The 26,086-nt window shown below is 44.6% G+C and overlaps 1 protein-coding gene across 1 annotated transcript; it reads right to left on the bottom strand.

The window, feature by feature from the left end:
* Positions 1-1,175: 1,175 nt before the first annotated feature.
* Positions 1,176-20,031, bottom strand: HTR1D (5-hydroxytryptamine receptor 1D). The gene is made up of 5 exons (XM_048502255.1): positions 19,595-20,031; positions 8,116-8,157; positions 6,208-6,356; positions 5,398-5,619; positions 1,176-4,720 (listed from the first exon to the last, which is right to left on the bottom strand). Exon 5 carries the CDS (start codon positions 4,598-4,600, stop codon positions 3,467-3,469), a length of 1,134 nt encoding a protein of 377 aa, XP_048358212.1. The 5' UTR covers positions 4,601-4,720; positions 5,398-5,619; positions 6,208-6,356; positions 8,116-8,157; positions 19,595-20,031; the 3' UTR covers positions 1,176-3,466.
* Between the last annotated feature and the right edge of the window lie 6,055 nt (positions 20,032-26,086).

The following is a 26,086-nucleotide window of genomic DNA, read 5'->3' as shown; positions in this document are numbered from 1 at the left end:
CATAATTTTATAGACATCAATCATATCCCCCCTCAGACATCTCTTCTCCAAACTAGAGTCCCAAACGCTGCAGCCTCTCCTCATAAGGAAGGTGCTCCAATTCCTCGTTGCCCTTCTCTGCACTTTTTCTATCTCTTCGATATCCTTTTTGAGATGTGGCGACCAGAACTGAACACAGTAATCCAAGTGCGGTCACACCACTGCTTTATATAAGGGCATGACAATCTATGCAGCTTTATTATCAATTCCTTTCCTAATTATCCCCAGCATAGAGTTTGCCTTTTTTACAGCTGCCATGCATTGAGTTGACATTCCCATGGAACTATCAACTGAGACACCCAAATCCCTTTCCTGGTCTGTGACTGATAGCACTGACCCCTGTAGTGTGTATCATCAGCTTGCATCAGCATACTCCCCTCATCCATGTTATCCTCAGGTAGAGAGAGAGAGAATGGCCCACAGACACCCAGCAAACTTCCTTGGTAGACTAGCGATTCATCCCTGGATCTCCCAGATCCCAGTTTGATATGCCGACTGTTAAACCACACTGGCTGTTTAACTCTTGCAGACTAATCAAAGGACCGGCTTAACATAGCTAAAAGGGTGAGAGAGTGTGTAACAGTCTTCTTTAAACCCTAAAGCGGACAGTTATTTAGCACAAAGGGGAAGATGAGAAAACAGAAGCATTGTTCAAAGCTGTGCACAAGGCCGTGTTTGCCCCATGGAAGTGCAGGAATTTGCGCTTGATACAGAATTCAGTATCTTGAAAATCTTAACATTTTAAAAAACATTTCTAGTCAAGGCTTAAAAAAAGATCATGACTGATGGAGGGTTGAACAAAATTTCCAGTTGGAAGGGTTTTGGTGCCTCCAAAGTTGTTTGGCATTTCCTAGGATAGGCAGGAGGAGAGACCATGTAAAATAAGCAATATATTCAGATTTTTGCTCTCAATATTGCAGCCCCTTGATTTTAGTGGAACTTGTTTTCAAAGTCACTGTGTTTTGGGGCCAAGTTTGTCATATTTATGGAACGAGCTCAAAGTTATTTAAAACACTGGTGGCACAGCAGCGACAGAAAGCCCTCTTCCTATATTCCCCCTCGAAAGAAACCTCACAAAGATTTTATTCCTCTGACCTTCAGAATCAGATGATGGAAAAAAATAACGCAATAAGCACTTATTTAAAATAACTTCTCATGCTCTTTATTTTGTTGGGAATGAGTACATGACTTAGAGCTGATGCGAGAAAACGTAGAAAAATAATTCTAAATGATGCTCTCATTTTATAAGAAAATTCACAGAATGCCCTAAAGAGAACATACAATATACACAAGAAATAGTGACTATCTTTTTCATCAGCTACCCATACATGTATTCCAGATTTCCTTAGAAACAATTCCACATGAACTTTTTTTTTTTAACCTGGGATGGACAGGAACCTGGTAGTATGGCAGAGCAGTTTAGCTGTGTCTTTGGGACAAAAGAGACTACTTGATTGTTAGGCCTGACTCTGGTGATGAGTATATTTTGTACCATTTAGTCTGACTCTTGGAAAAGGGCAGGATGGTGTGGGTGGAATCCTGTGTGTATGAGAGGATCCAACCTAGTGGGCTAGTCAATAATTGTTTTGTGCTTGCAAGCATTGTAAAAAAAGTTTAAATTCTTGTGCCTCAGCCAGGTTTCTACTTTGCCTGGAGAATTGTGCTGCTGCTGCTGCTGGTTGGTTCTATTAAAACCAACCTGCAAATAAATAAATCCACTTAGTTGTTTATATATCAATCCAGCCTTAAGGATCTCAATGATCTCCTTGTGCACCACAAACTTGCCTCACAGTTCTACTACCTGTAGAACACCTGGAAACTGAGGGGAAGATTTATAGTTCAGAACAAATCTAGATTCCAAAAATCTTAAGGAGGTTTTCATGCGTGCCCTCAGTACGGGGGGAAAAATGCTTGTCTGACTTATCACTCCCAGACTGATACTCTTAGGGCAATACCCTTCTTCTTAGAAGCCTCCCCGCCATTCTATCTTTGCTCACAGCTAGTTATGTAGTCAGGAAATAGGAGTCTATAAAAAATCTCTGGCCCTAGTTGTTAATAAACATTTATCTACACTTCAACCAGATTGCACACCTTTGCTGCCTTACTCTGTCAACAATTACCATAACAAATTCCAAAGTGCCTAAAACAAAGACTGTGAATCATGTTCCTTTCAAGGGAAGATCAGTTACAACAGACAAGTCCCCTTTTGGATACCTTGTCTGTCACAAGGGATTTTTTTTTGTCAAGGAAACTCCTCAAAAGCTTCTCCAGGGTTCTTATTTATTATTGTAATGATTTACATTCTGCTTTTGGATCAAATTATTGCCAAGGTAGTTTACAATATCTTAAAACATTACAAGATAACACAGATTGTGGTGAGCCACCTCTTGGGATTAGAGCTGCTAAGAGGGGACATGGGGGGACTGATAAAAAAACTTCCTTCCCCCAGTACTCTGTTTTTCTGCCGGCGCTGCTGCTGTCCGTATGAGCTTCACAGTGTACCCAGAGGAAATAGCCCCTTCAGGAAGTATGCTGTGTTAACCATGCTTAGACCTTTTAGAAAATCATTTCACGGAACAGTCACAGTTTGTCACAATAATGGAAATTGCTTGGAAGTATTTCATCTGCAATATATATATATGTATTGTGTTTGAGGAAACATGAATTTGGGATCATACTGGTACCTCAGACCTTTTCACCTCATGAAAACCTTTTAAAGAACAAACGACGCACATTTTTGATAGGTTTGTATAGTAAACAATAATACTTGCTTATATTGTACTTTTTCTAGGTGCTCAAAGAACCTCATATAATTTGCTCTGTGGTCCTTGCAAAAAGCTTTAAAAGGTAAACTGACATTACAGTCTCCAGGTTATAAGATGTGGGGCAGGAAATAAATGATCAAGAGCAAGTTGACTGGTGGCTACTCTCTAATTTACAGTAAAGCAAGAACGGAGGAATTCGGTCATTTTGGTGGTGGAAAGTTCAGTCAAATCACAGCCGATTTATCATGACCCCAAAAGGTTTTCAAGGCAAGAAGCAAACAGGTTGCCATCACCCCTCTCCGTGTAGCGATCCTGGACTTCCGTGGAGGTCTCTCATCCAAATACTCGCCAGGTTGGGCCCTGCTTAGCTTCCCTGATCTGATGAGATTTGGATAGCCTGAAAAATCAGCTTGTCTGGGGGCCGTGAAAATGGTTTCATTCCCTTTAATCCTCTCTGGTTTCGCTGATAGACGTGTTCAGCATACGGGCTAAAAGTTAGAACCATCACAGACAGCAGAAAGAAGTACAATGAAAAGCAAGAGACTGTTGGTCACAGGTACAATGAGACAACAATTTAGCGCCCACCCAATAGGAAATTCTGTGGGCAGGATGGGGGTAAGCATATGCATCGGCAAGTGGGTCGAAGCCAGACAGGGTTACGCCTAGGAGCACTTTTTGAATTGTATCATTTTCTGGAAAGCCTGTTTGAATTCATCATTGAAAGCCGTGTATATAACAGGATTGATTAAGGAGTTCAGGTACCCCAACCAGGTGAAAAAGTCAATCAGGACGGGGTGAAACCAGCAGGCATCCTGACAGATTGGCAGGACCAAAGTCACCACGAAGAAAGGCAGCCAGCAGACAATGAAGGCCCCTAAAATAATCCCCAGAGTTTTGGTGGCTTTCCTTTCTCGGGCAGCCGAAATCCGTTTTCTCTCCAAGATGCTATCAGCAACTTTGATTTTCACATGGTTGATATACACGGGCGAGCCACTAGAATGGGAATGTCCTTCCTGAAGGTTCGAGCTAATGGAACAGAGGGACGAACCCGCCGAGCCAGTGATGAGGTGAGCAGTTGTGAAGCGCTTCCCATACAGAGAGGGTGGCTTCAGGATTCGGGATCGGGCGGCCACATAAATCCTACCGTACAGTATAATGAGCAACACTGTTGGGATATAGAAGGCGCCACAGGTGGAATAGATTGTGTAGGAAATCTGATCGGTGTTCACAGTGCAAAAAGCTTCTTCTTCATGGGCTTTGGCTTGTCTCCAGAACAGCGGCGGCATCGAGATGCAAATAGAAATAACCCAAACGATGGCGATCATGACAGCAGCCCTGCCAGCAGTCCGGCGCTTAGTGTATTCAAGAGCATCCGTGATGGCCCAGTACCTGTCCAAAGCAATTACGCAAAGATGCAGAATGGAGGCAGTGCAGCAGGTAATGTCGGAGGACAACCAGATGTCACACATGATCTGGCCGAAGGTCCATATACGTCCGACAGTGTAAGTGATGCTGATCGGCATTACGAGGATTGACACTAAGAGGTCCGTGGCAGCCAAGGAGCCGATGAGATAATTTGCAGGGGTGTGGAGTTTTCTCGTAAGAATAATTGTGATGATCACAAATGTATTGGAAAGCATCGTCGCCAGAGTGATCACGGCCAAAACCACAGCCAGTGAAACTTTCAGGCCAAGCAACGGCCCTTCTTCCCAGTCTGGTGGTATGGCACTGGAGTTCAGAGACATGTTTGACCTACCCCAGTCAGAAAACTCTGAGGACTGGTTGTACAGGGTCATTCTCTGCTCAGCTGATTTTTCTTTCCTTTTCGACTTAATCCTTTACACACTTCTTAAGAAGGTAGCTGAATCTTTACCAAATCCAGGCCTTCTGGAGTACAAGCTTAGATAGCATTCTCGCTGTTAAACAGAAGCCAAGAACAAAAATATTAAGCAAGTGTTCAGTAACTGTACAACTCCAAAAGATAAGCTGCAGATATGCATTTGTGTACAACAGGTAATAATGGGTGACAAAAAGGTCTACCACCTTTTAACTTTATCATCCCACATCTACAGGATGTTGAAATGTATTTTATATACATATATGCCATCAAGTCGTAATGAACTTACAATGACCCCAACAGGGGGCTTCCAAGGAAGAGCAGAGGTGGTTTGCCATTGCCTTCCTCTGAAGAGCCTGTCTTGGTGGTCTTGAATCCAAGTACCAGTTCTGCTTAACTTCTATGATCTGATGCGATCAGGCTACGTCATACCACTGCATATTTTGCCAACATTTATTTCACTGAATACCAAATCAAGCCCACAACTCAGCTGCTCTGAATGCAACATAAATTCCCATGCTCAGTCTACAGAAAGGCTGGAAAAGAGACTGTGCCCCCCCCCCTTTTTAAATGACCAATATTTGAGTCATCACACCATTTTAGGCTAACCCGTTATCATCAATCTTCACAATGATTTTCAAAGGGAGGATTACTTTCACTTTGCATCCAATTATTGTTTTTGATTTTCAATTAACTATGCCAAATTGTACTCCTGGATTAACTTGTCCACAATAGTTTCATTTCAGAGTCACTTACATATGACATCTTGGTGACTGAACTTCTTCTTCGTCCTCTCACAACGGAACCCTTTTCTCCGCCCAAAAGCCTATGGACTTATCATATTGTATTGCAGTGCTTTTAAGAAGAGGACTGCCACTCAAAAAGTTAGCACACTTCTGGTTCTTTTTCTGTTGCATCATCAACAAGCAAGAGCTTCAGATATTAAGCACTCTCTGTGTTGGTAAACGTGTGCAGATCCTAATCAAAGAATAAGAAGGAAAAATCCCAGCAAAAAACACAACTGAATGATTTATCTGCCTAGCCACTACTCTTGCTGAACCCATCCCGCTTCCGTCCCCAGGGATTCCAGGTTTTAGAGCCCAAATAGTAGTGCTCTTCAAAAAAGGACAGCTACAAATACTACTACTCTAGCCAAATATTTCTGCCCAGACTGACAAAAGCCACGGCTTCCCTAGCACAGAAGGGTATTTGTGCAGGGATTTCATCATGATTCTAAAAACAGTAAGCCCAAAAAGGGATGTGGTTTTGCAAAAGCATGGAATCATTTTAAAAACATAATATTTTCCCCTGCTTGGCCTTTCAGGGACAGGAAGAAATATTGTTCTTTCCAATATATAATTGTGCAAGTCGATGTAACCATCCTAAAGCTCTTGGAACACATCAGAGGACAGATGTGAATAAATTGATAGATGCATGGTAAAACGCTCACGTGGATACACCTTTTCTGGTTGTAGAACACCATTATCTGTGATATCTACAGGAGCTCGTCTTCCAGTCATTGTGGAACAGTGTTGAGCTGCCACCTACCCCTTTCCATGGACAGACCTCTTAGAAGACTCTCTGAATTCAGCTTCTGCAAATCACTCATCAGCATCAAGCATTAGGTAAAGTGCCCATTTCGACTGCAAAGTCATGGGACTCAAAAGACACAAAAAGCTTGATCATCTTGTGTGACTCATGATGCTCAGTTGGATCTAAAGGAAGAAATGCAGGGTGTTAGCTCAGGAATATCTCAAGAAGTGATCTGGGTTTGTTACCACTGAGAGGTCCTGTGACTATCACCAAAGCAAGCATGTGTAGCCAGTGGTGGGATCCAAAAATTTTAATAACAGGTTCCGATGGTGGTGGGATTCAAACAGTGGCACCACCACACACACGCACCTCCAGTCCTTATTGGGCAGGGAGGTTGCTTTAGTAACCCCTTCTCGGCACTCAGAAAAAAATTAGTAACCACTTCTAGAGAAGTGGTGAGAACTGGTTGGATCCCACCTCTGTGTGTAGCTTAATAAAACAAATTTACCATGGCAGATTGCTTTGGATCCTGTGCAATGCCGCACTGAGCATTACATTTACAAGGAAATTTCCCAGTGGCCAGGCCAGTAGCAGAATTTTTTGATTTAGAAAGGAGGGAATGAGTACAGTGGCGGTCAGCCATCATGTGTCTGTGGACCAATTTTCTACTTGAGATGTAAGATGGATTTTGTGATATAAAACAATATAATCAAATAGCACAAGAGTTCTAATAAGCAATGTAGTAGGATTACAAAAATTAGAAAAGTGCAAACAGATATCAGACATGCTATGCCAAGAAGTGCAAAAATTGGAATTACAAAAAATTATAATGCTGTAAGAGCATGATAGAACATACAACAAAAAGCATATAGCATAAACCGTGGCATACAGTTCTCAGGTGTTGTGGGTTTTCCGGGCTGTTTGGTGATATTCCGGTAGCATTTTCTCCTGACGTTTCACCTGCATCTGTGGCTAGCATCTTCAGAGAATCTGATGGTAGATCTGATCCTCTGAAGATGCCAGCCACAGATACAGGTGAAACGTCAGGAGAAAATGCTACTGGAACCCAGCCATACAGCCCGGAAACCCCACAACACCCCAGTGATCCCGGCCGTGAAAGCCTTAGATGACTACAGGTCTGTTTGCTATTAGTTTTATAAAAGTACTCTCCCAAACAACTGCCGTGTAAGTTTCAGTACTGCAGGGACGATTCCACTTGGCTTGCTCCAGGGTCATTTTATCTTCCCAGGTTGCTTCAGTACTTATGATTTCAAAGGGAAGATTGGTAGCTGTATTCCCCTCCCCAATAGATTGGGTGTGGGAAACTTTTATCAGGAAAATAGTGTAAGGTACAACAGCTAGATAGCTCCTCTCTTCCACAGAAAAAGTAATCATCCAGCGAAGAAGGAGGAGGAGGAGGATTGGTTTTTTATACCCCACTTTTCTCTCCCTTTAAGGAGTTTCAAAGCAGCTTACAATCACCTTCCCCTCCCCTTGGGAGGCAGGTGGGGCTCAGAGAGTTCAGGGAGAACTGTAACTAGCTCAAGGTCACCCAGCTGGCTTCATGTGGCCTGGGAAATCAAACATGGTTTTTCAAGTCTGAGTCCACTGCTTTTAACTCCTACACCACACTTGCTCTTAATGGAACATCCAGTTCCAGGCTGAAAACTAGGCCAAAGTTGACCAAAAAAAAGCTTGAGGCACTAAGACTTAGTTCAGGGTCCTGCCTCTTAAGTATTTAAGTTTTGTCCCTGTCAGCAAAGATGATAAAATTAAATTTTAAGGGCAACTGTCCAAGTAGCAAGGACAGCCTCGTTTCATAATAACTGTAGGCATGTCATCTTCAGCTAAAAACGATAATATTCTTCACATACCCAAGAGGGCTTCTTCAACAATATTCCCTACATCATCCATTAACTCAGTCCCACAAAGCACGTTTACCTGCCATCCGAGCTGCTGACACACGTCAAACTAGGTGCTTTTCTGGGGAAACAAGATACAATAATTAGAAGCATAATTCAAAAGCAGTGGTATACTAAACCCAGATTTTATATTACGGTAGAATTGTGACATTTTGAGCACCCATTTTGAGCATTTGAATACAATGGGATTATCATTGATCTCTGAACCACAGTCCCTGAGGAAAATAATAAAATATTTTTAAAAACCCATTCTAGAAGCAAGGGTGACAAAGGCCAACTTAAAACTCACTTCCTCATACAGTAGGAGTTCCTTTAGCCTGCCTCTTTATTCAGAAGAATTAGGGTTGCCAGCTTCCAGATGAGGCCTGGAGGCCTCCTGGAAGCAGTTCTCCCAACACAGAGCAGTTCTCCTTGAGAAAATAGCTGCTTTGGAGGGTGGATTATGGCATTATACCCTGACTGAAATCCCTCCCCTCCAAGTCTCCATTCCAAAGTCTCTAGCAATTTCCCAACCCAGTGCTGGCAACCCTAAAGAGAATTCCAATCTCATGGAAATAGATTAAGGTTAGGCTGAGAAACAGAGGGTGATGGGCCCAGTTGGGGTTTGAATGCTTGACTTCAAAGTTGTAGTCCCCACTCTAACCACTAGGGTGGATCACTGCTAGATTTAGATGAAGAAGGCCCTAGGCCAGGGGTCTGCAACCTGTGGCTTTCCAGATGTTCATGGACTACAATTCCCATCAGCCCCTGCCAGCATGGCCAATTGGGTGACCAATTGGCCATGCTGGCAGGGGCTGATGGGAATTGTAATCCGTTAACATCTGGAGAGCCACAGGTTGCAGACCCCTGCCCTAGGCTATTCCACTTGTGAAACCCCTTCCAATCCCCCGCCCTCACAACTAGAAGATGGAAGAGTGTTTTAAACAAAACTGAGTAAAGCCGAGGTGATGATGACTGGTGTTTAAAATTCCGCAATTCACAATTCCTCCTCTAAATGGCATAAGATGTTATTGTTCAACATTGTAGTGATTGGGAAAAAATGCAAAAATGTGTAAGAAAGTCCTATGACAATGTCAAATTATACACCTTAGTCTGAGGTCCTCTAGATTTTGAGGCCCAAGGTTTTGGCCTATAGGTGTTATAAATACTCTCAGTCACCCACTCTATCAGGCTCTCAAGAGACTCTCTGCAACCTGCCCTATCAGATTTAGGAAAAACAAATCATCGAACCCAGTGGTTAGAATTCAAAGCAGCTTTATTAATAAAGGGAGCAGAGCAGGTGGTGTTTCCTGTTCTACTCGAAGCAGCATGGAGATTACAGTTTATATTTCGCTTATCTCCTGTGACATGATGGTCCCTCTCCCACTTTCCATGTGCCAAGGAAATTAGGAGGTACAACTTTCCGGAACACTTATTACATATCAAACCCCTATCCCACATGTAGTCAGCCCCCTCCTTACTTACATACATTCCCATGATCATTATCAACGCCCCTTATTCATACTGGGGCGTAAAAGTTAATACGCATTAGCTAGTTATGAATGCCTCTTTTACGCGACCTCTTGCCCTCTGCTTGCAGTTTATGTCTGCTCAGCTTTGTGGCTTTTGCTATAACTCATACACTTGTTTTTGCCTATACACTTTCTTTTTATCATTTGTTCCTTTATCTTGTGGTTGGAAATTTCTGAACAAACATTAGTCTGGTTCTGGTGGATTTTCTGGGCTGTGTGGCCATGGTCTGGTGGATCTTGTTCCTAACGTTTCGCCTGCATCTGTGGCTGGCATCTTCAGAGGTGTATCACAGAGAAAAGTCTGTTTCACACTGTGTCTAGTGAGAAGGGAAAGTTTAGTGTGGTATATGTCCATGCCAGCCACAGATGCAGGCAAAACATTAGGAACAAGATCCACCAGACCACGGCCACACAGCCCCAAAAACCCACCAGAACCAGTTGAATCTGGCCATGAAAGCCTTCGACAAAACATTAGTCTGTTAAAATCTTTAACGCTTTTATAACATAGATAAATCCAGCACTGACTGAATCAAACCAGCTTTTCCATTGGTGAAAAAGGGAAAAGAGGTCCCCTTTGACCACCGAAAAGGCTATGCTGGAGAGAACGGGACCCTATGGACAAAAGCCATTTACTAAGAGAGCTCTGTAATAGCAAGAGGGTTAGTGACAAAGCTGGCTGGATCCAGCCCATGTGGACAACATTGTAAGGGAGTCAGAGTGGTGTTATGGTTAATGTGTCTGACTAGAACTGCAGACTGAACCTGGATTGAAATTCCCATTTCCCAGAAAACTTAGTGGGTACTTTTTCCCAGTCATTCTCTCTCATAAGGTTGTTGGGTCAATGCAATGAAAGACATGAAAAGTATGTATCCTATCCTGTGCTCCCTGGAGAAAGGGTGGAATTTTTAAAGAGTATTTTTGTCATCCAGTACTACGCTTATCATCACAAGAGCCGTATACATTAGCTTTTCAGGGTCAAAAGCCTCCAATTAATTTTCTTCCCAGGCCTCTGGAAATAGGACATAAGTCAACTGTCCTGTTTTGCACAGATGCTGTTGAATATTCCCAAAACCACCGAAAGCCTTGAAAGGTAAAATAGGCTAATGGAGAAACAAACAGTCATAGGCTAGTTATGTTTGATGAAAGTGAAATCTGTCCTGCAGTTCCATCTTTGCTGACATCTGGCACAAGGCACGGCGTGTCCTGTGTAATATTCTCAACTCCACACTGTACAAAAATGTTCATCGTTCAGATTCCAAGTGAATGATCAAAAAGGAAATTGCACAGCCAAGGTCTCACACTGCCCTGATACACTCTGAGAAACAATTTCCTCTCTCGTAGACTATACATTTTTATGCTCGGCGAGACTTTCCCACTCCATAAAGGGGCAATTGGACCGTACCCTGCACAGTTATGAACCTTCTGTTGAAATCCAGCATAATTTACATGTGATTTAAGACTGGATCCTGCTCCAGCAGCTTTTCTTCTTTTTCCAAAAGCCACTGATCCAATTGTCTTGCATATTTTCCATTAAAATTTGGCGTTGGGTAATTTTTACTTTACCTGGACTTTACTTTTACCTGGATGGCCAGCTCTTGTCAGATCTTTTGAAGTTATACAATATTGGACCTGGTTAGTATCTGCTGATCTGTCCAACTATGGGCCAGTGTTTAATCTTCCATGCCTCGGTAAGGTAACTGAGAAAGCAGCAGCGAACTAGCTCCAAGCTTTCATGGAGGATACTGTGACTCTGGGCCCATTTCAGCCCAGCTTCTAACCTGATCGCTGGATGGGCACTGGTTGCCCTCACAGATGGTCTCCATAGGCAGCTGGGTCAAGGCAGGTCAGCACTGCTGGTGATCCTCAATCTGATGGAAGTGTTTGACATGGTCAATGATGAGCTATTGGCCAACTGCCTTGCTGATATTGCTATACGAAGAACAGTTTTGCAATCGCTGGTCTCATGTCTCCAAAGTCAGGGACAGAGGATAGCACAAGGAGAGAGTATGTCACCGCAGAACCCTTTAATGCAGAACCCAATTGGCCATGCTGGCAGGGGCTGATGGGAATTGTAGTCCATGAACATCTGGAAAGCCACAGGTTGCAGACCCCTGCTTTAGTGGGTGGGGTCTCTTTGGGGGCAATCCTCTCCCCGATGCTTTTTAACATCTATATGAGCTCCACTCACCCAACTAGTCCAGAGTTTTGGGCTGGGTTGTCATCAGTATGTTGATCTGTGATACCAGCTATACCTGTGATGGGCTATATGCCACCCCAGCCGTATTGATCAGCTGTTTGGAGGCTGTGCTGAAATAGTTGAGACAGAGTCAGCTGAAAGTGAAGCCATTGAAGAGGAAGGCGCTGTGGCTGGGTAAGGGACACATGGGATTGAGGTGCCGGTGTCCTACTCTTAACAGTTTGCAGTTAACACCAGCTTTGTCAAGAGTTTGGGGTTGACTCTCTATGCCTTACTATTAATGAAGGCACAGGTAACCAATGAGTAGAGTTTTTCCACCTTCACCAGATCTGGCTATTGGTCCCCTACCTATCTCGTCCTGATCTTGCCATTGTGATCCATGCAACGGTCCCCTTCAGGTCAGATTTCTTCAATACGCTCTACAAAGGACTACCCTTGAGACTCCTCCAGAAACTCCAGCTAGTGGTGTGGGTCCTTCAGGGGATCCCATGGAGACCAAATATTCAGCTAGTGCTCCACCAGCTGAACTAGCTTCAGGTAGAGGATCGAATTAGGTTCAAGGTTTTGTCCTGGACCTTTAAAGCCCTAGATGGTATGGGACCTTCGTATCTGTGGGACTGCCTCTGATATACCCCCCAAAGAGCACTTTGCTCAACTGGTGGTTTCTGGCCCAAAGACCATCTGGCTGCTCATGATTAGAGTCAGGGCCTTCTCAGCTCTGGCCCCAGCCTGGTGGAACTCTCTACAAAGTGTAACTCAGGTCCTGCAGGACTTGATGCAATTCTGCCAGGCCTCTTAAACAGAGATGTTCCACCAGGCCTATGCTTGAAGTCAGTGACACTTTCCTGCTAGCTGGCCTGGCCTCCAACCTCTTCCCTTCCCTTTTTCCTTGTCCTTTTCATTTTTCTTCCTTCATTGCTGATTGCTCACAGCATGTTTATCAGTGGTTTGGCTGCTCTTCCCTTCTTCTCTGCCTGGCCTCCCCATTCCTGTATTATTAGGGCACCGTTATGTTTATGTTCATGTTTTAATGGTTCCTGTATGTCATTTCAAATTGTTGTAAGCTTCCCTGAGGCTGATTTGTAGAGAAGGGTGGGGTATAAATTGAATAAATAAATAAAGACCAAGGAAAGGCAGGGTTGCTATGCAGAGGCAGGGCATGGCAAGCTACCTCTCTTACCTTAAAACCCCTATGAATCCCCACAAGTCAGCCGTGACCTGGTGGCTCTTTCTACCAGCACACTTTTTTTTCACTGTGTGTATTCATTTCAACTGAGTTTACTTAGCCACTGGTTTTAACTCATTGGACACTAATAATTTTATGTCCTTTCTGCTTCTGCTGGTTTGTTAGCTGCTTGTGTGTGCAGATTCAAGGTAAGGCATAAATATATTTTTTTAAATAACAGATTTGAATCCAGTAGCACCTTTGAGCCCATCAAGAGTTTCAGGGTAAGCTTTCTGGGAATTCTGTCTTCTGCAACTGACCAACCTGCTTGTCATACTGGTCTGCAGTTTGCAAAAGGGGAATGAAAGTGAGTGGGAAATCAGCGATCCTTAATCGTCCATCATTTTGCAGGCAAGCTGGATTTTAGCATGGGCAGTTTTCCTCTTTTCCCAATCCCCATGGAATGACACACACCCAGTGGTGGGATTCAAATAATTTAATAACTGGTTTGTTGAAGGCTTTCACAGCCGGATTCAACTAGTTGTGGTGGGTTTTCCAGGCTGTGTGGCCGTGGTCTGGTAGATCTTGTCCCTAACGTTTCGCCTGCATCTGTGGCTGGCATCTTCAGAGGTGTATCACAGAGAAAAGTCTGTTTCACACTGTGTGTGAAACAGAAGATACACCTCTGAAGATACCAGCCACAGATGCAGGCGAAAAGTTAGGAACAAGATCTACCAAACCACAGCCACACAGCCCAGAAAACCCCCCACAACCAGTAACAACTGGTTGTTTACAAGCACCACTTTAATAACCGGTTCTGCCAAAGTAGTGCGAACCTGCTGAATCCCACCACTGCACACACCCGTCCACCGCCACCGCCAAAATTATATGGTAAAGTGCAGCAATCTCACTATCCTTAGCGATGGAACATGTGGCAGAGAATTTTAAAGTGTGCACTCTGGTATGTGAGATTTCAGCTGGTCTTCATGAAAGCTATTACGCAAATATTGGTATTTATTCAAAATATATGGTAACGAAACATGGATTCAGTACTGTCTATTGGGGCTAAAGCAGTGGTGGGATCCAAAAATTTTAGTAACAGGTTCCCATGGTGGTGGGATTCAAACAGTGGTGTAGTGCCAATGGGGCTGGGCTGGGCACGACGGGGGTGTGGCCGGGCATTCCGGGGGCATTAATAATTTCTCTGTTACTGTAAAAAACTCTTACTGTAAAAAAAAAGTTCCTAATTTCCAGCTGGTATCTTTCTGTCCATAATTTAAACTCATTAAAGCAAGTCCTATCGTCTACTGCCAACAGAAACAACTACTTCTCCTCTAATTGACTGCCTGTCAAATACTTAATACTTTCAAACACTTAATTTTGTTTGTAGAAATCAAAAGAAGGATACTTTCCTTAAACAAGGAACTTTACCCTATTTCTAAAACATGTTTTTAAAACAGCCCAACAGGGAGAATTATCCCGTTGTCTACCTTCGCTAACCAGCCACATAGGAAACAACAGGACTTTATGATTTTTGGACCTAATGGAATTTCTAACGGAAAAGCAGACCCAATTAGTAACCCCCTCTCGGCACACACAAATAATTAGTAACCCACTCTTGGGAACTGGTGAGAACCTGCTGGATCCCACCTCTGGGCTAAAGGTAGTGTCGGGTTTTGCAAAGACTGCAGATCATTGGTGTCTATTAACATGCCCCCCCCCCCTTCTTCAGCCCAATTTTGCGTACCTGGATTTGGCCTGCGTTTAACGTTAGGGGGCAGTCTTATCATTCGGTTTGGCTTACAGATCTGGCAGGATTTCAAAAAAGGAAACCAACAGGAAAGCGGAGTTCTTAAATGCTAGGCATCGATTCTGGCTCCATGTTCCCCCTCTGTGTCGAAACAGTGATGAAGACTAACACCAACTGAAAAAGTCACACAGCAATATTGAAAGGGAACGGTGCTTGCAAGATCCATTTGCAGGAGACTAAATTTCCGCTTTTCATAGCTCTCCTGCAAAATTGTGCCTTCCAATGTAATGTCTTCATGTGTTTTTCCACGTGAAAGGGATTTGAGTGTCAAGCTTACATTATAACCAACATGCATTTCTACTCATATTTTTCTTCGCAAAGACAAGGTGGGGATGTAGTGTAGAGGCTGAGTACCAGCTTTGCACATGCACACAGGTTCAGCCCCCAATATCTCCACTTAAAGGGCAGAAGCGGTTTACCTGTCCTGGGCTTAGAAGAAGTTCTGGGCTCTGTAGGTGTGTTCAAGACATAAAAGAATTCTGCGTAATACATTTTTTTTAGAATGTTTGATAATGGGAGACATGGCTTAAAAGAAAAAGAAGAGTTTTGATTTATACCCCACCCCCCTTTCTTTTCTGTAACGTGACTCAAAGGGGCTTACAAACTCCTTTCCCTTCCTCTCCCCACAACAGACACCTTATGAGGTAAGGTGAGGCTGAGAGAGGTCTGAGAGAACTGTGACTAGCTCAAGGTCACCTAGCTGGCTTCATGTTTTAGGAGGAGGGAAACAAATCCAATCACCTGATAAGCGTGCATTGCTCAGATGGAGGAGCGGAGAATCAAACCCGGTTCTCCAGGTTAGAGTCCACTGCTACTAACCACTACACCACGCTGGCTCTCAGACCAGTGGTGGTTGTTAAACTGTGCCTTGCTAGGGTTGCCAGGTGCCAGGTGGGGCCTGGAGAATTGCAACACCACCTAGAGAGCTAAAGGCTGAGATGCAGTGTTTTAATTTTTTTTAAAGAAACCTAAAGCCATTTAAATAAACAAGGGATGCGGTGACGCCGGGGGGGGGGGGGTGGATCACAAGGAAAGAAAGCTTCCTGTAATGAGCTAACATCAGAAACCAGCAGGAGCGATATCCAAAAATGTTGTGAATAATTTATCATGATTTTGTTTCTTTTCTTCTTTGAAAACCCAGGCATTTTCTAACAGTAAACTTGTACCTCAAAGATACCACATCAAAATAAGCATACCGTTACAACGGGATCGATAACTCCTGTTGCTAGCTTACGATATGTATAATGGGCAGAATATAATTTAAAACCTTCTAAAAGCCACTGCAATGACAATAGTCTTGTCCATGCTGCCTGACAAAATGCCAACCCCTCCTCCTTCATTTTAAAAGCTTGTTACTATAAAACATTTGAGGAAGGGAATGGTGGTCTGAGAGACATAATTTAATACTGGATGCATGGGATCTACCCAAAAAGCATGGGAGACAAGAAGATTTGTGGCGTTCTAACCAATTCAAGTGGAAGTGTTGCGTAGTGGTCAGGGCGTTGGACTAGGATCTGGGAACCCCCACCCCCAGATTCAAAACCCTGCTCTACCATGAAAGCTTATTGGGTGACCTTGGCCGATTATACACTTATAGCCTAATTTACCTCAGAGGAATGAGAAAATAAAAAGGAGGCGTGGCGAACAACGTAAGCCACTTGGGGTTTCCCCTGGGGAGAAAAGTGGGATACAAAGGAATCAAGAACATTTGGGGATTCAAATTGTCATCATGCAGCTCACTTATGACCTTGGGCCCATCACCGTTTTTAAATTTAACCGACCTTAGGAAAAGAAGAAGAGACAAGTTTGGATTTATACTCCCCTTTCTCTCCTGTAACGAGACTCAAAGGAGCCTACAAACTCCTTCCCTTCCTCTCCCCACAACAGACGCCTTGTGAGGTAGGTGGGGCTGAGAGAGTTCTGAGAGAACTGTGACAGGCCCAAGGTCACCCAGCAGGCTTCATGTGGAGGAGTGGGGAATCAAACCCAGTTCTCCACATTAGAGTCCTCCGCTCTTAACCACCACACTATGCTGGGTTTGTCAAGATAAAATTGATAGAAAAGAACCATGTGTGCTGCTCTGAGCTCCTTGCAGAGAGTGTGGGAGACATGTGAAAACCTGAAGGTGCCTTATATTGAACCAGACCACAGGTCTATCGAGATCAATACTGTCTCTCTCTGGCTGTCGAGGGGTCTCCAGAGTCTCTGGAATGGGCCTTCCACGCCATCTATTACCTTATCTTTTTAGCTGGAGATGCTGGGGATCGAAGCAATACCAAATAATAATAATCCTCATCTGGGATTTTAAAAAGTTTGTATGGCAGGTACGGTAGACTTGAGTCAATCAGCACTTTAGATTTTCAGGGTATTTTAAAATCAAAGTTATTTTTGTCAGGCACCTTCTGAAACCATCTGACATCAGCTTGCATCTCCAGCATTGTTTTCTTCGTACTGTCGAAGGCTTTCACGGCCAGAATCACCAGGGGGTTGTGGGTTTTCCGGGTTGTATGGCCGTGTTCCAGTAGCATTTTCTCCTGACGTTTCACCTGCATCTGTGGCCGGCATCTTCAGAAGATCTAATGGTAGTAAAGCAAGTTACTACCATCAGATCCTCTGAAGATGTTGGCCACAGATGCAGGTGAAACGTCAGGAGAAAATGCTATTGGAACATGGCCATACAACCTGGAAAACCCACAACACCCTATTGTTTTCTTCCTCTGCAATTCCAGTTACTGCATTGTTCATAATATACTTTGGCTTAGACAATGTGTTGTTTGCCTTCCATGTTTCTGTAATCCTAAACCTGCTGCGTTGTTCATTGTCTGCTTTATGGTCTGTTTTATGGTATCTGTCTCAGTGGGAACAGCGAGCTATCAATAAAGAAAATGAAATAATATACATAAAAGTCAACAAACCAATCAAACGAAGAGTGAGCTTTCATAACTAAGAGCCGACTCCATCATCAGATCACGTCTGGACAGGTAAGGTGGTGGACAGCCACATAATGCCCCAGTCAGCAGGATCAACGTGGATGATAGTTTGCAGAAGCACCAAGGAGAGGTCTCTGCCCAGAGGTGCTTACAATCTGCAATCCAACCCCAGAGGCGGCAAGGTGAGGATGGGAGGGAGTTCGAAACAAAAAAACACCCCACTTTATGGAATGCCTAAGCATTAGAGGTCCAACAGGTGCCAACATTTCAGAGCCTGGTTAAGACTGGCATTTTTTGTCTGAGCATTTGACTGATTGATTGCATAGTTAATTGATGCCATCTACCCTCAGACCACTGGATTTTTTATTTATTTTTTAATTTGCCCTCCACCTGCACCTGGGGGAGGGTTAGTGAGGGGCTGGGTTTCGGGGTACTGCGTAATTGCTTTTAGGTATGTTTTTAGGAGTTCTTTTTAAACTGGGTATATGATGTTTTTATTTTAATATTGGATGTATTTTTAGACAGCGTCACCCGTCCTGGGATGTATTTGAAGGGTGGGATAGAAACATACTAAATAAACAAATAAGGGAAGAATGGCGGGGTATAAACGAAGCAAATCATAATTCATAAGAGGCGGCAAGGAGAAAAGGACAGACATTGAAGAGAGCAGGAAGCCACTGAGAGTGGCAGAGAGAGGATGATGGGCACTGGGCTATTGAGATGTGAAGATGGAGCGATGGGGACACGCACACCCACACACCCATGTGGAGCAGAAGTACCCAGTTTTAAATGTAAGTCCAAGGGATCACAATAACAAAGATACAACGCGTAGCCAGTGGACTGAAAGCAGGGGGAAGGCTCAGATGATCCCCTCTGTATTAGTGGGACTTCATTTGGCATCTGCAGCCCCCAAAGGACGGTGCTCAGCTGGCGTTTGCTGAACATAAGTGGGCAGCAAGATTGAGCCTAACTCTTTTCCGTGACTCCGCAGCTAAGCGGGAGGATGACATCCTTGAACATGCAGCAAGGGAGCGATGAATAATAAACGGACAGGTGACGATGCTTGAATTTTGATTTCTCCCCCTGTGCATAACAAGGCGACCCTAAACAGCTTTCTAAGCCCACAGACCTCAGTGGAGCTCGAAGGTTGTAGCTCCGCTTCGGATCACAGTGTGGGGCACCCAGGAAACCTCTGCCATTCTGGGAAGCTCTTATTTCTCTTTCTGCAGGCACCATTCCTTCACGCTCTCTACGGGGAGGAAGCGTCGTTTCTGCTGGGTGGTTTTGGCACCCAGGTGTGCGTGTGTCCGTGCGCATTCCTCCTGTCTCCCAACATAAATCTCCCCCGGTTACTTTGAGTCAAGCGCTATTTCTTAGTCTCATGATAAACTACCTCACAAGGTTGTTGTGAGGCTAAAGGGCGGGCGGGTGCATCTGCAGTGCTTGGACAAGAGAAGGGGAATAGCATCCCAGGCACCCAAATGGTCCTTCTTACCTTGTGGGTTCCATGGAACAAACATATTCCAAGGTCTGGAACTGAGATCTAAAGCTGGCAACCGAGAGGAAAGAAACGCAACTAGTTTCAGACTCGGGAATCCCCCTTGGCCGTACTCTTAAGCCCGTCCCAAATTCATATTAGGGCGATTGATTGATTGATTGATTGATTGATTGATTGATTGATTGATTGATTGATTGATTGATTGGGACTGGAGCCCAGAACTTCCGAGGCGAACCGATTTTTGCCTCTGGTTCTCGAAGAAAAAGCACCATATTGTCCCATTTCGCTCCTCTTTTTCCCCATTCCGGGAAAGGGGGGTGTCCATCCCACCAACACCCTCCTCCTTGCAAGCGCCCACCCCACATCCCGGACCGGACCGCCACTTACGGTGGATGCGGGGCAGGGTTTGGGAGCAATCCGAATCCGCGCCGCCAAACCGGATCCTTGCTTCGTCCGGCTGCCGAGGGAAGAGCAATCCGATCCGAGCAGGACCATCCGGAGCCTTTCGGTGCCCCGCTCGTCCGCCTTCTGCTCCGCGGGGAAATCCTCTTGCCCTGCGTTTACAGTTCTCACTCCGGTCCGACCAGGCGCCACGACCCCTTTCGGACGTCCCGGTGTTCTGGAGCGGAGTTTCGAACCTCCAGCTGCCGGGTCCTCCGCCCTGTCGGCTGCGGCGCCTCCCGAGAAAGTGGCCGAGCAGGCGATGCGGGAGGCAGAGAAGGGAGGGAGGAGGGCAGTTGCTCAGCCGGCGGCTTGCGGGACCCTGGACTGGGGGCGGGGGGAGGAGAAGTCGGCAACCACCTGATCCGGTTTGACTCTGCTTCCCATCCAGATTTCTCGTTTGGGCAACTATTGCCTTCGGAGGGAAAGCGGGGGATGGGAACCAGACCAGTTTACTGGGCTGCTGGGAGGCGGTGATGGGACGCAGCTTCCAAAGGCAACCCAGGTGGCAAAGGGCTGCTCCCCAGACCCCGCCTCCCTTGTCTTCCTGTTCCATGTCCTCAAAAGCATCCCTTAGCCGACCATAGACGTCCGCTTCTACTGGGATGGAAAGTTTCCTGTTTTCAAGGCCGACTATCCAAAAGCCCATTCCCTACACAGAAAATAAACTATCCTCCCAGACCTGTGATGCATAAACACACCTTTTTATCTTTATGTGATTTTACTGGGAAATTAGTGAGGAAACGCTGGTGCAAAAGGTTGAGAAGGGAAAGAAAGCGTTTGCATTTGTTATGTGTGTGTGTGTGTGTGTGTGTGTGTGTGTGTGTGTGTGTATATATATATATATATATATATATAGAGAGAGAGAGAGAGAGAGAGAGAGAGAGAGAGAGAGAGAGGTGTTAAAAGGAGGAGCAGTCCGAATAGCTCTTGGAAGCTTGCAGGGCCAGCTGTGGATACTGCTTGGATGGGAGACCACCAAGGAAGTCCATAATTGCTACACAGCAGCACGCAATGGCAAACTGCCTCTGCTTATCTCTTGCCTTGATAACCCTATCAGGCCATTTCAACTACTACCCTGTTTCCCTGAATATAAGACATCCCTGGAAAATAAGACGTAGTAGAGGTTTTGCTGAAGTGCGAAATATAAGGCATCCCCCAAAAGTAAGACGTAGCAAAGTTTTTGTTTGGAAGCATGCCCGATGAACAGAACACAGAAAAATATCTATCTATCTATCTATCTATCTATCTATCTATCTATCTATCTATCTATCTATCTATCTATCTATCTATCTATCTATCTATCTATCTATCTATCTATCTATCTATCTATCTATCTATCTATCTATCTATCTATCTATCTATCTATCTATCTATCTATCATATTTATACCCCACCTTTGTATTGTCATATTCAAGACAGCATACAAAATAAGAACAACAAAAAATACAACGGTGACTGAAAATTTAAGAAGTGTGGATCACTGATGTATCAACACCTGGGGACAGGAGGGTTGAAGAAAAAGAATTGGGCAAGATGACAAAATGCCATGATCTGAGGATGGGAGTTGAGGGATTATGGCCCAAACCAGCAGTCGAGGTCGCAGTGATTATCAGCACATTGAGTACCATTCCAAAAAACCTTCGATGGCACTTGAACCGTCTGCACATTGATAAAAATCTCTATCAATGACAAAAGGCCACATTGCTTGGATCTATTTCGCCAATGGGCATATTGCTTATGTATTTTTCACCAATACATTGTGACATCCTAGATTCTTGGGAAGAATCTGATGCGCATGAAGGCCAACGCTGACTGAAGATCTGGTGGCTATGATTTCATAAAAATTATTATTAGGATTATTACTATTACTACTAGGATCTCATGCTGTTGAATGTTCCACCATAGCCGTTTTGCTTCTTTAGGAACGTTACTGTGTAGAATCTAGTTTAGAAGTTTTTGGGGAAATGCGGCAGCAAACCAAACTGTGAATTCTGAGCATTCTTCCAAGGCACAAATGGCCATCTAGAGTATCCTTTGCAAACAAGCTGCTGCTTCCTACTGGGGCACATTTTCCGGATGATGCCCTGTTTAAAGATCCATTTAATTCTAATGTGGAGAACTTTCGGCCCCAGTTTGGAAAAGAGGAGAAAGAAAATTCTTGGGCGGGTCCCCAGCTGAGTGCTTTGCTCTCTTGCTTTGCGTAGAGAAGTCTCCGTTTTTTGGACGCTCCAGTTTGAAGGATCTCAGACAGATCTGCGGGATGAAGCAAGGCCTATCGAACAACAAGGCTAAGTAGACACAGAACAGCCTGTTTCATTATGTCAATGAAATTATGTCAATGAAAGTAGTGTACTGGTGGAGAGCCAGCATGTTAGTGGTTGAGAGCGGCGAACTCTAATCTGCTGAACCAAGTTTGATTCCCTGCTCTTCTGGTGAACTGGATTTGTTTCCACATGAGCGGAGGACACTTATCTGGTGAACTGGATTTGTTTCACATGAAGCCTGCTGGGTGACTTTGGGCCAGTCACAGTTCTCTGAGAACTCTCTCATCCCCACCTACCTCACAAGGTGTCCGTTGTGGGGGGAAGAAGTTATAAGCTACTTAGAGACCCCTTAAATTGAGACTAGTGGGTATAAATCCAAACTCTTCTTCTTAGATGTAAAAGACAGATTGTAAATGAATAAATAAGGTGGCATTCTATGTTCAAAGGTGTAAACAAATTAGCCTAGGGAAGATGTCAGTGTTGCTGGAGTTTTTTAGCAGGCAGAAATCCAATAGGCAAAGATATTCTCACTGCTTCATTTTTATACCAGCTTACTCCTATTGTGTTCTGCAGACTGGAGAGTTAACTGTTGCAACAGCCCAAGAGAGAACAGGACCAGGGCCGGATTAAGTTAGTTTGGGGCCTGTATCATATCTTATAAAAAGACCATCAATTTTAAAAATGTACATAAATTTTAAAGCATAAATTATTTACTTGCATAGTACAGGAGTTCCCTTTTTTCATTTGCCATACAGCCAGATAATACTGACACTTGTAATGCTGCTACTTCACCATGCCATTACACAAAACACAGCAAGGAGCTAACACATGTCTGCACACACACAGAATCCACAACACATCGCAGCTCCCCCAACCTGTAAACAACAGCGTTGCCGGATCGTGAGAATGTGGTGAGATGCCGATTTCACCAGGCAGCTTGCAAACGTTTAGTGTGCGTCCCTCAAAATGTGGGACCACGAGTATATGCAACTTTTGCTACCAAGTTAATCTGGCACTGGACAGAACCCAGCTGTCCTGAGGCCTCTTGACTAAGACCCAGATACCGATGGCAGTCAGAAAAAAACTAAGTCTGTGGCACTTGGATTTGAGCCAAGCAGTCTCCTCAGCAAGGCAGGGCTGTGGGGATTGCTCACCTTGGCTTACTCTTAGATGCCAGAGGCCTTCGTGGAACTTTCCTGGTAAGATAAAGGGCCGGACCACGCCTGGGTACTCATACTACAGCACTGTTGTCACAGCTTTAGGTGACCCCGTAGGACAGTGGTTTTCAACCTTCCTAATGCAGCGACCCTTTAATACAGTTCCTCATGTTGTGGTGACCCCCAACCCTAACATTTATCCATTTTACAGATGGGGAACACTGATGCAGAGAGTCTTAGGCGACCCCTGTGAAAGGGTCGTTCGACCCCCAGGTTGAGAACCACCGCCGTAGGAGCTTCAAGGCAAGAGATGTACAGAGGTGGTTTGTCATTACTTCTCTCTGCATAGCAGGCCCCTTGGTGGTCTCCCATCCCGGTTCTAACAAGCGTCAACCCTGCTTAACTTCCAAGATCCGACAAGATCGGGATGTTAAGAAATCATTAAATGCTACAGCGCCCGTCTCTACTGATGGGAATTCAAAAACAAAGCCGCCTAAGTGAATTTTAATTTCCTCTCTTGTTTACACGTCTCCTGGGGCACGTTCAACAAGGCAAAGGAGACACAATGTTGTTTACCTGATTAGAGTGCCCCCAAGCACATTCCAAAACACGGGGAAAGCAGTTGGACCCCTCTTCCAACTAAGGGGTGCCACAAAGGTACGAGGACCAAATACTTGCATCAGAGCAAGACACTGCTCCCCACAAAATGGATGCCTTTCAAAGAGTTTTGGGATTTTTCTTGGGTGTCAGGTTTGAGCAGGAAGGTGATAGACCACTGAACTTTTCCCCTGACCCTAAGTTGTGCCTGGCTCAACCATGGGACTAGCAAATCCCTAGTGTCCCACCCTAAGGTGATTTAATTGGTGCTCCAAGCAGACCATCACTTATCCTATCTGCACCCAGCCCAGCCCAGGGGTCCTAACGTCTCATCAAGCCTTTCCTATCTTTATGTTGGAACCCTGGAAGAAGAAGAAGAAGAAGAAGAAGAAGAAGAAGAAGAAGAAGGAGGAGGAGGAGGAGGAGGAGGAGGAGGAGGAGGAGGAGGAGGAGTTTATATCCCACCTTTCCCTCCTGTGAGGAGTCCCAATGCAGTTTACAAATTCCTTTTCCCTTCCTGTCCTTGCCAGGTAGGTGGGGTTGAGAGAGTTCTGAGAGAACTGTGACTAGTCCAAGATCACCAACAGGAATGTAGAAGTGCAGAAACACATCTAATTCACCGGATAAGTCTCTGCCACTCAGGTGGAAGAGTGAGGAATCAAACCCAGGTCTCCAGATAAGAATCCACCTGCTCTTAACCACTGTGCCACGCTGGGAATCAGTTCTTTGTCTCTCACTTTCCTGCTAGTTTACCTCATACTGCCTCAGGACTCATTCTGAGATATAAATATTGGTCCTTTTGCCATTCATAGTATGCGTGTGTTCTGGATCAGTGTGCACCCCCCCCCTCTTGCACACGGGCTTTTCCCTTTGCTCCTGGAAACGTTGGTCGTTGTCCCCTTCAGCGCAGCTTTCCTTGGGCATCCCGTCAAGAATGGTGACTATCACCCATCTCTGAAGCACTATCCAACTTCCTTCCTTTTCTCTTGGATGGATTCCGCACAGGCCAAAAGTCATGCGTGCAGGACGCTATGTGACCCGTTTTAGGGGGAAGCTTCGCACCCGGCCAGCCCCCAAAACAAGCCTGCCTTACTTTATTTCCCACAACTTGACATTTCAAAAATTGCTAAACCAGCTATCTTTTAAAAAAAATCCTGGGTTGCACCTGCTCCTATGTGAATGGCTAGGCAAGAGGTGTTTTATTTCCCTCCCTTCCGCCACACTGTCCACAGTCAGGGAGAATCCGCCTGCCATTGCAGGGAGAACCCATTTTCTTTAAAAAAAAATTTGCAGATTGCGCCTGCGTAGCTATGCAGGTGCAGTCGGTCGTATTGTCGGACAATCGGTATGGCTGTGGAGATTCATGTCTGCATGCTGTGTAGCTACATGTGTGTTGCCATAAATACAAAACAAAAGGGAAACGTCTCCATGCAAAGGCGCGAAAGCAACCTGGATTGTTTCCATGGGCTCCAGTTGTAGCCTGCATGGCACACATGTGAACAGGAAAAAGGAAAATTGGATCCTTTATAATGACTGCAGCCAGCTGTACATCTGCTATATGGAATCGGCCTTGGTCAGCTATTATATGCTTTGTGTGTGTGTTCAAAATATAGCTTAAAATATATATTGCTTAAAATACAGTTCTTGTTTTCCTGTTTTTGTTCTTTAATAAACCAATTTTAATTATACGATGGCCTGCTCATTTGAGAGTGTTCACCCGGGTCTATCCTGGAATACATCGGTTATAGATTCCAGTCCCCCCCCCCCACCTCTTGCTCTCTGGCTAATTGCCCCAACCGAAGTGGAAATTGCCCGCCCAGGGTAACAGCAGCAGAGGGGGATTAGCCCAACGATGAAATTTCCGATAGAGCAGCAGCATGTATGGGGGGGAGATGTTAACCCCGCTGATTTTAATTTCCTCACTTCGGAGGGCAACCACAGAAGATGATTTTGTAAATGAAAAGTAGAAGCTCTGCAGGAAATTCGGAGGAAGGGAGTAAAGTTATGAATGCGAGAGAATGACATGATCTTTTGCAAAGCTGATGAGTCATAGCCTATCATCGTTCCCATAAACCGAAAGACCAGACAAATACTTCAAGAATCCCTTTTTTTCCACCAACACATTATTTCCTAGTGACAGATTTGTTATTAAAAACCCAACTTTGAAGTCCTTTGTGGGGGGTTAAGAAAAGAGTGTTTTGGCAAGGAAAGCAGAAAGTATTACTTATAATGATGTTTCTTACTCCCTGCTTCCCCAAGTGGCAGAATGTTCCCAAGGAGAAATTCAGTAGGGGCTTAATGTTATTCATGGTCTGATCTGAACACTCTCATCCATGCTCTGATCACGACTAGGTTAGTTTCCTGCAATGTGATTTGCTGCCTTTGAAGACACTTTGTAAATCCAGTCCAACCAAAAT

This window comes from Sphaerodactylus townsendi, linkage group LG06 (genome assembly GCF_021028975.2).
Source record: "Sphaerodactylus townsendi isolate TG3544 linkage group LG06, MPM_Stown_v2.3, whole genome shotgun sequence".
Classification (NCBI taxonomy): Eukaryota; Metazoa; Chordata; class Lepidosauria; order Squamata; family Sphaerodactylidae; genus Sphaerodactylus; species Sphaerodactylus townsendi.
The sequence above is the reverse complement of the archived record's forward strand: the minus strand, read 5'-3'. Positions and strand labels throughout refer to the sequence as shown.